This window comes from Castanea sativa, chromosome 11 (genome assembly GCF_040712315.1).
Source record: "Castanea sativa cultivar Marrone di Chiusa Pesio chromosome 11, ASM4071231v1".
NCBI lineage: Eukaryota > Viridiplantae > Streptophyta > Magnoliopsida > Fagales > Fagaceae > Castanea > Castanea sativa.
The window spans coordinates 42,972,901-42,985,453 of NC_134023.1; the positions used below are offsets into that span (position 1 = coordinate 42,972,901).

The 12,553-nt window shown below is 36.1% G+C and overlaps 2 protein-coding genes across 2 annotated transcripts; one reads left to right on the plus strand and one right to left on the minus strand.

Annotated features, from left to right (window-relative positions):
* The first annotated feature begins 1,403 nt into the window (after positions 1-1,403).
* On the plus strand, positions 1,404-4,935 carry LOC142616544 (uncharacterized). The gene is made up of 6 exons (XM_075789371.1): positions 1,404-1,849; positions 1,917-2,367; positions 2,455-2,820; positions 2,977-3,407; positions 3,888-4,699; positions 4,799-4,935. The coding sequence occupies exons 1-6, from the start codon at positions 1,404-1,406 to the stop codon at positions 4,933-4,935; spliced, it is 2,643 nt and encodes an 880-aa protein (XP_075645486.1).
* Positions 4,936-11,135: 6,200 nt separating this feature from the next.
* LOC142616545 (uncharacterized) lies at positions 11,136-12,464 on the minus strand. Its single transcript, XM_075789372.1, has 2 exons — positions 12,077-12,464; positions 11,136-11,926 (listed from the first exon to the last, which is right to left on the minus strand). Exons 1-2 carry the CDS (start codon positions 12,462-12,464, stop codon positions 11,136-11,138), a joined length of 1,179 nt encoding a protein of 392 aa, XP_075645487.1.
* Between the last annotated feature and the right edge of the window lie 89 nt (positions 12,465-12,553).

Consider the following 12,553-nt stretch of genomic DNA (forward strand, 5'->3'; position numbering starts at 1 on the left):
AAAAGTAAAAGTTAGCTGAAATAGTATAGTAAAACTTATAAATAATACCAAAAAGTATAATGAAATTCATGAATAATATCAAAAATAAACTAAATAGTAAAATAAATTATCAAAATTAGTCAAGCCAAACAAACACTCACTATCTAAAAACTTTCAAGAAGATTTTATTTCAAAAAACATATTTTATATCTACAATTTTGAATTCTTGAAGAGCTGTAGCAATAGGTACAATTTTTTTTTCCTTTTTTTTATATCTATTTTAGCATGACATTTTTATTTTTTATTTTACACAATTATATTTCAAAATACTCTACTTTGATGCTATTTTCACAAGTTTGACTAAATTAATTTGGGTGATTTTTGGAGTTAAATGTGAAAAATAATATCTTATGTTACTTTGCACTCAATTATATGAGTGCTATAATATTTTTTTCTATTTAAATAATTAATTAACAAATATATTATAATACAAGTTTGATCCCACTTTACCCATGAAAAAATATTGTTTGATCCCACTTTTGGAAGTGGAAGAGTATTATTATTTCTTTTGAAGAGATGAATAAAAGAAACAATAAGAAAACAAGTTAAAGGAAAATTACTCTTAAGAATTACTCCAAGTTAAAAATGCATTTGTTGTGACCTTGCCAAATTTACGGTAGAAATTTGACTATTTTGAGCGTTGAGAAATTCAAGCACATTTTCTAATATAATTTATTGTTAAGAGTTGCACCACTTGATATTTAAGGCGTTTGTGAATGTTAAGAGATTGTTTCTGATTCTCTTCTAACAATTATAATACTTTATTTGTGACTTTTTGTGGTCTATATATATTGTTTAAACTCTCGGGTTTCGGTTAGCTCAATTGGTAAATTTTTTTTTTTTTAAAAATATTTTATTTTATAAGTTGAAATTCTATCGTATCTAAAAAAATATTAAATTAAAAAAAAAACACTCATTGTAAATATTAGATGGAAGATTTATTTCATAAACAGTAAAAACCATGTGGGTACCATAATTTATCAGAAGTCAAAGAAACTAGAGCAACTGAGTGAATCACACAAGTCCAGAAGTCCAGGTAGGTGTAGAGCTGAAGCAGAGGTCAACAACAAGTAGTTTAAGTATAAAAGCTACATGTAGTATAGTTAGTGGACATGTGACTTACATGTGATTAACTTAATTGTACACCTCTGTTAGTTAGTTAGGAAGTTTGTTAGATCAGTTAACTTAGTTTTGGCTTGGTTTTGTTGCTTAGTGATGCTATATAAAGACTTGTAATTATCTCTGTTTTACTTAGATCAATGAAATCATTTTCTCAGTAAATTTCATATGGTATTAGAGCCTTCCTGCTCTATTTTCTCCCAAAATTTCTAGGGTTTGTTCTTGAGAGCTTTGAAGCTTCGTCAATGGCTGAAGCAACTAATACTTCGTCTTCTTCCTCTGTGCAAGATCCTGCACTCATAGAGGATATCTCAAATCCTCTGTTTCTTCATCATGCTGAAAGTCCTGGAGCCATGCTTGTGTCTGAACCGTTGATTGGTGAGAATTACCATGCTTGGGTTCGTTCAATAAGGAAAGCATTGGTTGCCGAGAATAAGTTTGGCTTTGTCAATGGTAGCATTACTCTCTCTTCACCATTGATAAAGACTCTAGAAGCAGTTGATGCTTGGATTCGCTATGACAACATGGTAGGTTCTTGGTTGATGAAGGCTGTGTCACCTCAAATTCGAGTGAGTATCACCTATAGAGACACTGCTCTGGAAATCTGGAATGATCTCAGGGATACACATTCTCAAGGGAATGGACTTAGGGTTTTCCAACTTCAGAAAGATATAGCTTCAATGTGTCAGGGGTGAGTCTTCAATTACCAATTATTTTACTCAGTTGAAGCTATTTTGGGATCAACTTCAGAATTTTAGGCCTACTCCTACTTGTTCTTGTGGAAAGTGTACCTGTAATTTGCCTCAAAAGCTTGAAGATATTTGTCTTCAAGAATCGGTCATGCAATTTCTGATGTGGCTCAACAAGTCATACTCTCAGATCAAAGGACAAATCTTGTTGATGGAACCATTGCCAACCATTAACAAAGTCTACTCCTTGTTAATTCAAGAAGAGAGGCAGAGGAGTGTAGGGCTTGGCAATTATGTTCACATAGAGTCTACTACTCTTGCAGTGAAAGGTTCTAATGTCAATTCCAATCCCAATTTCCCTGGTTTCTTTGGTAATTTTGGTGCTTCTGGAGGAAAGAATTCCAAGGGTAGAGACAAACCTATATGCACTCACTATGGGAAGCTTGGACATGTCATGGAGAAATGCTTCAAGCTACATGGTTTTCCTCCAGGCTTCAAACCTAAAGGCAAGAACTTTATGGTAAATCAAGTTAATGTTCAAAAGGCTTGTGTAGACAATGGTCATACATCTGCTATTTTTCCTTTCACTCAAGAGTAATGTTAGCAGTTTTTGACCATGTTGGGGACTCAAATGCAAGCTACTCATCTCACCTTTGGTGGTAAGGAGACTCAGTTCAATATGGGCAACAAGAAAGCACACATGGCCAACAATGTGATTAAGCCTAATCCAGTTGTGCCTTCTTCTTCCGGTGCCATAGATGCTCTCACCATGGTAGGTACGTTTAATTCTACTTGTCCTGATTTGAGGCATTCAGTTTTTTCTACTCAAATTACACATAAAACAGCTTTTGGTGGTAATACTTGGGTTATTGACACTGGAGCAACAGGCCATATAGTGTATTCTATTCATCTGTTGACTGATTTTACTGCTGTTAATTGTGTGGTTGCACTTCTTAATGGTGAGACTGCTTTGGTAACTCATATTGGTTCTATATGTCTTTCGGAAAATCTAGTCTTAACCAATGTGCTTTGTGTTCAATATTTTTCTTTCAACCTTTTATCAGTCAGCCAACTCACCAAGAAAATGCATTGTTGTCTCATTTTCTTGTCTACTTTCTGTTTCATTTAGGACCTCAATTGCTGGAGGACGATTGGTATGGGTGGAGTTCATGATGGGTTGTATCTCCTTCAACATAGCCCTTCTGAAACTTGTGCCATTCCAACTCAGTCCCAAGCTACTCCATCCTTTCAATCTATTTTTAATTATGTTTTTCATTCCACTTTTAGTACAAATAAATCTCACGTAGTCAATAATGTCAAAATTCCAGCTTCTGTCTGGCACTCCAGACTTGGGCATCCCTTTGATGCTAAGATTTCTGTTTTGAAAAATGTACTTCTTAATCTCAATTCTATTTCTAATGAAATTTGTGAAATTTGCCCTCTAGCTAAGTATAAAAGGCTTCCTTTTCCTTTTCATAATCATGTTTCTGAATTTCCATTTGATTTGATACATTGTGATATATGGGGTCCCTATGTGGTACCTACTGTTGTAGGTCACAAGTATTTTCTTACCATTGTTAATGATTGTGCTAGATCAACTTGGGTTTTCTTATGAAATCTAAGTCTGAAACTAGATCCTTATTACAATCCTTTTATACCATGATTAAAAATCAATTTGGTAAGTCTATTAAAGTCTTTAGGATAGACAATGGACTTAAATTTCAAATGATTGAATTCTTTAAGCTTCATGGCATCATTCATCAACATAGTTGTGTTGCCACTCCACAACAAAATTCTGTTGTGGAGAGAAAACATCAACATATAATTTGTGTTGCTAGAGCTTTAAGGCTTCAATCAAATGCTCCTATTGCTTATTGGGGTGATTGTATCCTCATTGCTGTACATCTTATAAAGAAAACTACCTTATCCTCTTTTGAACGACAAATCTCCTTTTGAGCTTCTTTACAATAAACTTCCAGATTATTCACATCTCAAAGTGTTTGGTTGTCTATGTTTTGCTTCTACTCTTTCTCACAATAGAGGCAAGTTTGACCCTAGGGCTCTTAAGTGTGTTTTCTTGGGGTATCCTTTTGGGGTTAAGGGTTATGAGCTCTTGAATTTGCAAACCAGATCTTCTTTCATTTCTAGAGATGTTCTTTTTCATGAATATGTATTTCCCTTTAAGTCTCTTCTTGCTTTTGTTCCTTTATCTCAACCTGACCTTTTTTATCATGATTGTTTTCCTGATGCTCCACCTCTACCGGTCACTGATTCTATTCACCATTCTGCTCCTATACCAAACCCTTTAGTTTATATTGATTCCACTATTCTTGAAGAACAATTTATTGATCTTCCTGAGAATTTGTCTGTTTTTGTTCCTAATGACATTACTGCTTCTATTTCTAATATTACTTCTTCTTCTTTGTCCATTGAACCTGTCTGTGCTCCTCATTTGCTTCCAGCTAATCTTGTTCCAACCACTCCTGTCCCTAGGACGTCTACTAGAGTCTCTAGACCACCTGCTTATCTTCAAGCTTATAAGTGCAATGTTGCTCCCACAAAATACCCTATTGCCAATTATATTTCTAGTCACAAATTCTCTCCTTCTTTCTCTCATTTCTGCAATAATATCTCCATAATTCAGGAACCACAGTTTTACCATCAGGCAGTTGGTGATCCTAATTGGGATGCTGCCATGACAACTAAAATTCAGACTTTAGAACTCAATAACACTTGGTCTCTTGTTCCTTTGCCTCCAAATAAAAGGGTTTTTGGTTGTAAATGGGTCTTTAAAATCAAATACAAGTCAAATGGTAGTGTAGAGAGGTACAAAGCAAGGCTAGTTGCCAAAGGTTATACTCAATAGGAGGGTTTGGATTATACTAAGACCTTCTCTCCTGTTGCCAAGATGGTGACTGTTAAGCTTTTCTTGGTTTTGGTTGCTGTGCAAGGCTGGACTCTTCACCAATTGGATGTAAACAATGCATTTCTTCATGGTGATTTGCATGAAGAAGTGTATATGTGTCTTCCTCCAGGCTTGCCCAGCAAGGAGGAGCTTGTGTGCAAGTTGAATAAGTCCTTGACCTAGATCGGTAGCTATTATCACTATCATCACTAGAAGAATGGTCAGAACTTGAAGGAGTTGCTCTATGTCGCTCGCGGCGTAACCTCCTTCGCAAATGGTCAATCTCCAGTTGCATGCTTCTAGTATTTTCCTTATGAGAGATGTGACTCCCACCTCAAGATTGGCTCCTACTAGTGTGTGTGGTGTGCACACTAACCTCTCGGTCACTTCTTCGTTCAAGATTGAGAAACTAATCTTGAAGTTAGGAACCAACAGACTCTTCTCAGTTAGGCCCCGAACCTATCATAGTTGAACGTTGATTTCACTAAAGCTCAAGTAATTCCCCACAGACGACACCAATTATAAGGGCAGGTTTTGGATCCTAAGCCCAAGAGATAATAGGGTTAAGGCCCAAAGAGCCCAACACAATGAATTTGTAGAGATTGGCTAAAAACTAGGTTCCAATGAATTGAACAATGCTCACAATGGACCAAAGATCATAAGAAAGCAAAGAAAAACAAGCTTTATGCAAAGAAATACTTCCTCGGCAAAGTCTGAGGAGAATAGTTCTTGAATATATTTCTTTTAGACTTGATTACAATTTTAGTTAATGTTGCTACCGTGCTCTTTCTTCAGATTCTCAGATAGATCCCTTATCAAGGAGGCCTTTCCTCCTTATATTTTGTTGTTTTTCTTCATCTCCACCCTTTATTTGTAGGTTAAGTTGTTGGCTTTAATCCTTGTCCCATCAGCACCTTTCTGAAATTTTTGAGATTAGTTGTAAGGCTGAATACCATTGTTCAGGTATCATCTCCACATTAATGCGGCCAGAGGGTTAGCTGTAGAGCTTTTAATGCGGTGGTGGTAGTTTTCTCTTAGATATTTCTTAGTTTTCCTTTTTCTTATTGTCTCCTGATGTTTATCTTTATCAGTAGAATCCTCCGGAGTGTTGCTGTTTGTTGTGAAATTTTAAAATACTCGCAAGTGTATGAATCGTACCAAAGTATAGTTTGACAAGAACGAGGTCGAACCCACAAGGACTTGAATGAACGTAGGAAAATTAATTAAATCATAACTAAATTAATCCTAATCTAGTTTAATAAAAATTGGTTGTTTTGAAATTAAATAAACTAAGCAAATAATAAAATTAAGCAAATAGTTAAACTAAGCAAAAGATATAAAGTAATAAAAAGATGTAAACAATCAAGGGAAATGAATCAAGGTTTTGGAATCCGCCTTGTAAGTCATATCAACATATATTTATGATCATTAATTTTTCCCAACTCACTACATAACAATTTGGAAATCAATCTTGCTATCATGAAAAATATTCTCATTAAAATTTATGTTTAAAAATAAAAAGCATGTTCTTCTTCGTTTCTTAAGTATAAAATCAAATAATTAATTGTATCCGTAGCCAAATAAATCACAAGATATATCCAATTCTATAATCAAGAATTAATAAACCAAGCATTCAATTAATTAAGACAAATCCTAAATTATGAGAAAAACATGATTGAACTCATATCTAGAATCTCATTTCAGTCAATTGATATGAAACAAGAACAATTTAAATTATTAAAGAATAACTATTATGGGAAAAATTAAATCACATAAATATTACTAATATTCCTTAACAAGGTTTCATCCTCAACCTTAATTATAAATTTAGCTACTCATAGTAATTAAAATAAAATACAAAAATAAAAAAATTTTAACATTAAACTAGACCATAAAATAGAGAAAGAAATAGTCACAGTCCTAGGGAAAAATCACAAAGAAAATTGCGTACTGCTGCCTGTGCTCCAGTCCTAGCGGCTAGCCGCTAACTCCCTCTTAATTTTCTGTTTGCTCCTGTTTATATCACACAAAGACATACGCACTTCAAAGAGAAGCCGCCATGCTAAGCTTCAAGTTGTGCCCAGCCGAAACCAAAGACCAGCCCAAGAGTGTTTGTGTTTCAATAAGAAATAGAGAGGCCCACCAACAATTAACAAATTTGGACTCTAAAGCCCACCACGTTGGTTGTGTTTTCCTTTCGTGACACCTGTGCTTGCTTTTAGAGTTTCTTTCCTTGCAAACTTCTTACACGTTGGAATGCATCTTGGCTTCTTCTTATTTTTCTTTCTTTGCTTTTGGTCTTCTTTTGAATTCACACCTGGGCTGGACGTTTACTTGGGCTGAATCTTTACTTCATGGCAAGCACTCTTCTCTTGAATTAGCTTTATAATCGGCATGACCCACCTAGCATTTAAATTTGTAACTTGTTCAGCTTCTCAATTGTGAATAGCCTTTATTTTCCACAAAACAAATATAATATATAATTAGTCACAAAATAATATAAAAACAAGTCTAACTATGCAAATCTGATGGAACTTTATTGTATATATTTCATGCATATCAATCTTGATGGCAGATCAAACTTTTTGACCTCAGCTTTTACCTTCCCCCTCAGACTACCTTCCCAAACCTTCATGGTTATAATCCTTCCGTGACATTCTGACTCATACTTCTTCCCTAACATCTACTTATCCTCGGACTATTAAACTTCCTCGGACAAGGCTCACGACCCAATATACATTTCTGGGCCTTTCATCTCTACAGTAGTAAAATGTAAATAACTAACATTAAAAGACAATTAAGTGTGAGGCAATGAAAGTGGGAATTGAGAAGTGACAACAATTTTTATTTTATTTTAATGATTTTATTATTGTGTTGAATTCTTAATAGAGTAATGCAAAAGACACATAAAAAATGTTTTTAATGAGTTATAAAACTAATAAGTTGTCAAAGTTAAGTTGAATTATTAAATAAAATAATTGAAAAGAGTAAAGACCAAAACTAATAAATTAAAAATTAAAAATATTCTAAGTAATAATAATTAAAGTTTACTTAACAATAAAAATTAATAACTTTATTATATTAAGCCGCAATAGATAATTTCCAAATTTTAATTTTAACAACACTAATCTTCAATATACTAAGAAACAATATGTTCAATGAACTTATTTTTATACTTTATTCTCTTGTTGTACTATATATAATTTTTTTTATAAGAAAATATCATTATACTGCATGATTCATCTCCTACTTAAGATTTATTATCTAAAAACACTCATGTTAACTTGAAAAATCTTCCTTTGAATCATAGGTTGCAAAAAAATTTCATCTTATCATCCAAAATGATCAATGTGGGGGGACAAGGATCCAAGCCAGTTGATGAAGTTCATATGGAGGTAAACCTCAGGGACAAATTGACCTCGGAAAGTGTACATTTAATCCATGCTTGGGTTGCGTGACCATAGCGGGTGAGGGCGCCGAGGAAATTTGCCTAACCTCAAAAGGTCAAGGGGCAGGGTCAAAGGAGGCAAGGGGCAATCCGAGGGGGAACAAAAGTAACTAGGTATTCAACAAGGAAGAGAAGTAAAAGATACGACAAAGTGGTCATCCCTTCCGCATTAAATGCACTGCAACCACTTAACTGGCCGCATTAATGGGGAAATGACTCTGAGTAGTAGTCTCACAGCTAATGTCTTAGTGTAGAAACCTTCTAGCAAGTTCTTAATGGGACAAGTATCAAGATAGTTTGATCATGACCTTCCAAATGTAAGATCCAGATGCATCTTGGCTAAGTTATATAAAGCCAAGAAGCCTTCGAATCAAGGGCGAGGGAGAAATTTGGAAAGAGAAAAAGAAATAGTAGACATCCATCTGTAACACCAACCACAGACTAAACTTGAGGACGAACACTTAGCCATTTTCTAGCAATCTCTAACTAAATATTAATTGCTACATTAATCTTTTTGATCTAACTTTGAAGCGGGTACTTAAAGGTTGACCTTGCATCTCATCTCTAGAAATGAATTGTGTGAGCAAATAGTAACAGTATCAAGCCTGGGTCTCGTTTTTACTCTTTTTCCTGCCACAATCAAGATGAAAAAAAGAAAAACATTATGTACAAAAAGGTCATTGTCAACTTCTTTAACGAAAATTGAATGACTCCTATAGAAAATATTTCTAGAGCTGCCATTGATTCTATTCCTCCTTCTTCCCTCCCCACAAATCCAAAGAGACCACTAGAGAACCAGGTGAACAACCATGAGGTGTGGTCAAGAAAGGATATAACTTGTCAATATATATATATATAGGACAAAACTTAGGTACAGTACCTTATGTGCTGTTTCTTAAGTTTCCTTCTTTAGATTTCGCTATGTGGTTACTTAACTAAAAAAATACACTTCTATCTCATAAGAAAAAACCCATATGGCAGAATCTTAAAATGGGAATTTAAAGAACAACACCTAAGTACTGTACCTAAGTCTTGCTCATATATATATATATATATATATATATATATTAATAATGTGTTGATCCAATGGCTAGGCACTTCCATGGAGGATGCTAAGAGCATTCGCATTGGGCTTGCGAAATGCCAAATGTAAGGAAAATTTAGCATTCAAGCCCATAGGAGCTTAGCATTCGAAAGTGGAAACTTGTAAAAAGCCAATTTTTTTTGCCATATTGCTACAGTATCATCATAAATGTATGATGGTACTGTAGCTGAATGGTAAACTGATTATTATTATTTAATTCTCTCTCTCTCCTACTTTTTATTAAACAATTCCAACACTTTCTCTCTCTCACTCCTCCCTCTCTCTCTCTTGTTATTTCTCATTTTCTCTGCCCTCTTTGTTCTCTCTTCAGACCCAAAACCTATAGCCACCACACCATGGTGAGCCACCACTCCCATTATTTATCCTCTTTCTCGTTGCAGATCGGCCTGGCTGACGGTGGCGATGAGGCTTGCTTTCTCTCTCTTTGGTTGACGGCAGCGACATGGATCGGTGTGATTATGGGTTTGGGTTTTAGGCCGATGGGTGGCGGCGGCATGGTGTTGATGGTTGGAGAGGGTGGTGTTCTTTGAATGTGTTGATTGTGTTGGATTTTGATTGTGTTGAATTTTGATGGGGTTTGCTATGGGTAGGTGGTGGCGGCGGTTTGGGTTTGTGTTGATTGTGTTGGATTTTTGGAATGGGTTTTGATGGGGTTTGCTATAGGTGGGTTCTGATGGTTCGGGTTTGTTGTGGGTCTAGGTATGGGTTTGCCGCCGCGGGTTGTGGGGACCGTGGGTTGCCTTTTTTTTGGTGGTGTTGATGGTCGGAGCGGGTGGTGTTCTTCAGATTTTCAACGGCGGTGGCTGGTTGGTTGGTTTGGTGGTATGGGTTTGTGGTGAGTGGTGGAGTGGTGGATGGGTTTGTTGTTTTGGGTTTTTGGTTGGTGGTGTTTATTGATTGTGGCCGTGGGTTTGCCACCGTGGGTTTGGGTTTTGCTTGCTATGGGTTTGGGTTTTGCTTACGGTGGTGGGGACCGTGGGTTGCTGCATTTAGTGTTGATTGTGTTGATGGTGGATTGGTGCTATAAACTCTCCACTTTTTTTTTTTTTGTGGTGTTGATGGTAGATTATGGGTTGCTGCTGTTGGTGGTGGTGTCCGATGTGTGCAGTGCAGCGGTGGCGGGCTTGTGGTGATGGTGGTTTCAGTAAATTTGTGTTGTTCTTGAATAGAAAGAATGAGAGAGAGAATAAATAATATGTTGCATTGTAAATGATGGTGATTTTGAGATATATTATTTTATTGTGTAGAAATATTATTTTAATGTGTTGTATTGTAAAATAAAAGTTGGGATATTGAAAATATTGTAAAATAGTATAGTATAATTGATAAAGTAACTTTTTGATATGGTAAAATAGGATAAGATGCAATTTCCAGATGAAAATACTCTAACTAGGAGAGTTTCAAGACGTTAATAGAGAAGAAGTGATATCTAGTTAGAATATACTATTTTATATATGTATATATACTGGGCCTGATACATATGGCCCTTAGCACAGTCCACGCTATTTTTTTTTTTTGGGATAGTGGCCCACGCTAGTTATGCCTAAGAATTTGAATATTTCATTCAAAAAGTCAGAGTGAGAAAAGATAGCACGGCGCCAATGGCTTAACTTTGCTGCTTGATATATATGCCCTTAGATCAGCCCACACTAGTTATATCTAAGAATTTGAACATTTCATTCAAAAAAAAAAAAAATAGAGTGAGAAATGATAGTATGATGCTTGCCGCTAGAATCCTACAAGTTTTTTTTTTTTTTTTTTTCTTTTCTCTTTTTGAAAGCAAAACCAATATTCATTCATTCATGTTTAAACAATCCTGATATAAGGCTTTTATAACCGGGGAGGAGAGTCCTCTAGCCAATACAATTCATTATCAACATTTCTAGCATATTTGGCCAAAATATGGGCAACCTGGTTTCCCCCTCTTCTAATACAACTTATGTCAGCATATTGCAAACCATGAATGCTGCATCTAATATCCTCATACACATGTCCCAGCAAAGAATGATCGCCTGCAGTGCTTGCTACTGCCTTCATGATAGCAACGTTATCACCCTCTATGATCAACTCAGCAAAACCCGACTCCACAGCGAATTCGAGAGCTTTTCGACACGCCAACGCCTTTGTTTCTTCACTGCAACTAACCGAGGGTCCTTTGACAGACATTGCCGCCATTAATTCAACTGCAGAATTTTTGATTACAGCTCCAAATCCCGATCTCTGAATTCCATCAAATACCGCAGCATCGAAGTTAAGCTTGTACAATTGTGAAGGGGGTGGTTTCCATCTTTGTCTTGTCTGTGGCTCTGTGTGTGGAATAGTTATATGAGTTTGAGCATTTCGATACTCATCTAAATACTCCCCTGCTCTATGATTCAGCCACTTCAGGTCCCTCATTTGTCCTCCATGTACAATGGAATTTCTTTGATTCCAAATAAACCAGGCTTGAACAAGGAACTCCTCCATCTCAGCTACTGAAAACCTGTCCAAAACATACTCAAACAAAGCCATAGTGTTAGGGAAATTAGTGGTACATTTCTGCAACCTTATAGCACAGCCAGCCCACACGTCTTGCGCAACTCCACACTCCCAGATTGCATGTATTGCAGATTCAGGCACCCCTGTGCAGCATTGGCATCCCATCTCAGATATTATTTTCTATCGAGCAAGATTCATTCGGGTTGGTAGAATATTTTGGCAAGCTCTCCACTCGAATTTTTTAATTTTGTTTGGCACATGTAGCTGCCAAAGTTTCTTCCATATTTGCTGACCACCAACCCCTACTGAGCTGCCAACCTCATCATCATTCCTTATCACTTTCCTTGCCAGATGATACCCGGACTTAACAGAATATTTCCCATGCTTGGTATGCATCCATACCACTGAATCAACAATTTTCCTTCGGCTCAATGGGATTTTGCAGATAGCAGTAGCCTCCTCCTCACAAAATTTTTCCAGAATAGTATCACATCTCCACCCATTTAATTTAGTATGAATAAACTCCGACACTAGCATCTCTCTATCTGCATCTTGTCCCCAGTGCAGAATCCTATTTGCTAAGCATTTAGGTATCCATTTATCCAAGTATACTTTGATGGATTCACCATTCCCCACTCGCCAACAACACCCATTCTTAAGAATAGGTAATGCAGCAACCATACTCTTCCATACATAAGAACAATTTGGTGACTCAGTCGTTTCCAAAAAATTACATTGAGGAAAGTACCTTGCCTTAAAGCATTGAAATA

Excerpts from the sequence above, each read along its gene's own strand:
- LOC142616544 (XM_075789371.1), top strand. The coding sequence starts at position 1,404 with ATGGCTGAAGCAACTAATACTTCGTCTTCTTCCTCTGTGCAAGATCCT. Across the intron at positions 1,850-1,916 it reads ATAGCTTCAATGTGTCAGGG|GCCTACTCCTACTTGTTCTT; the intron begins GTGAGTCTTCAA and ends TCAGAATTTTAG. Across the intron at positions 2,821-2,976 it reads TTAATGGTGAGACTGCTTTG|GACCTCAATTGCTGGAGGAC; the intron begins GTAACTCATATT and ends TGTTTCATTTAG.
- LOC142616545 (XM_075789372.1), bottom strand. The coding sequence starts at position 12,464 with ATGGTTGCTGCATTACCTATTCTTAAGAATGGGTGTTGTTGGCGAGTG. Across the intron at positions 11,927-12,076 it reads CAGCTCAGTAGGGGTTGGTG|GGGTGCCTGAATCTGCAATA; the intron begins GTCAGCAAATAT and ends AATGCTGCACAG.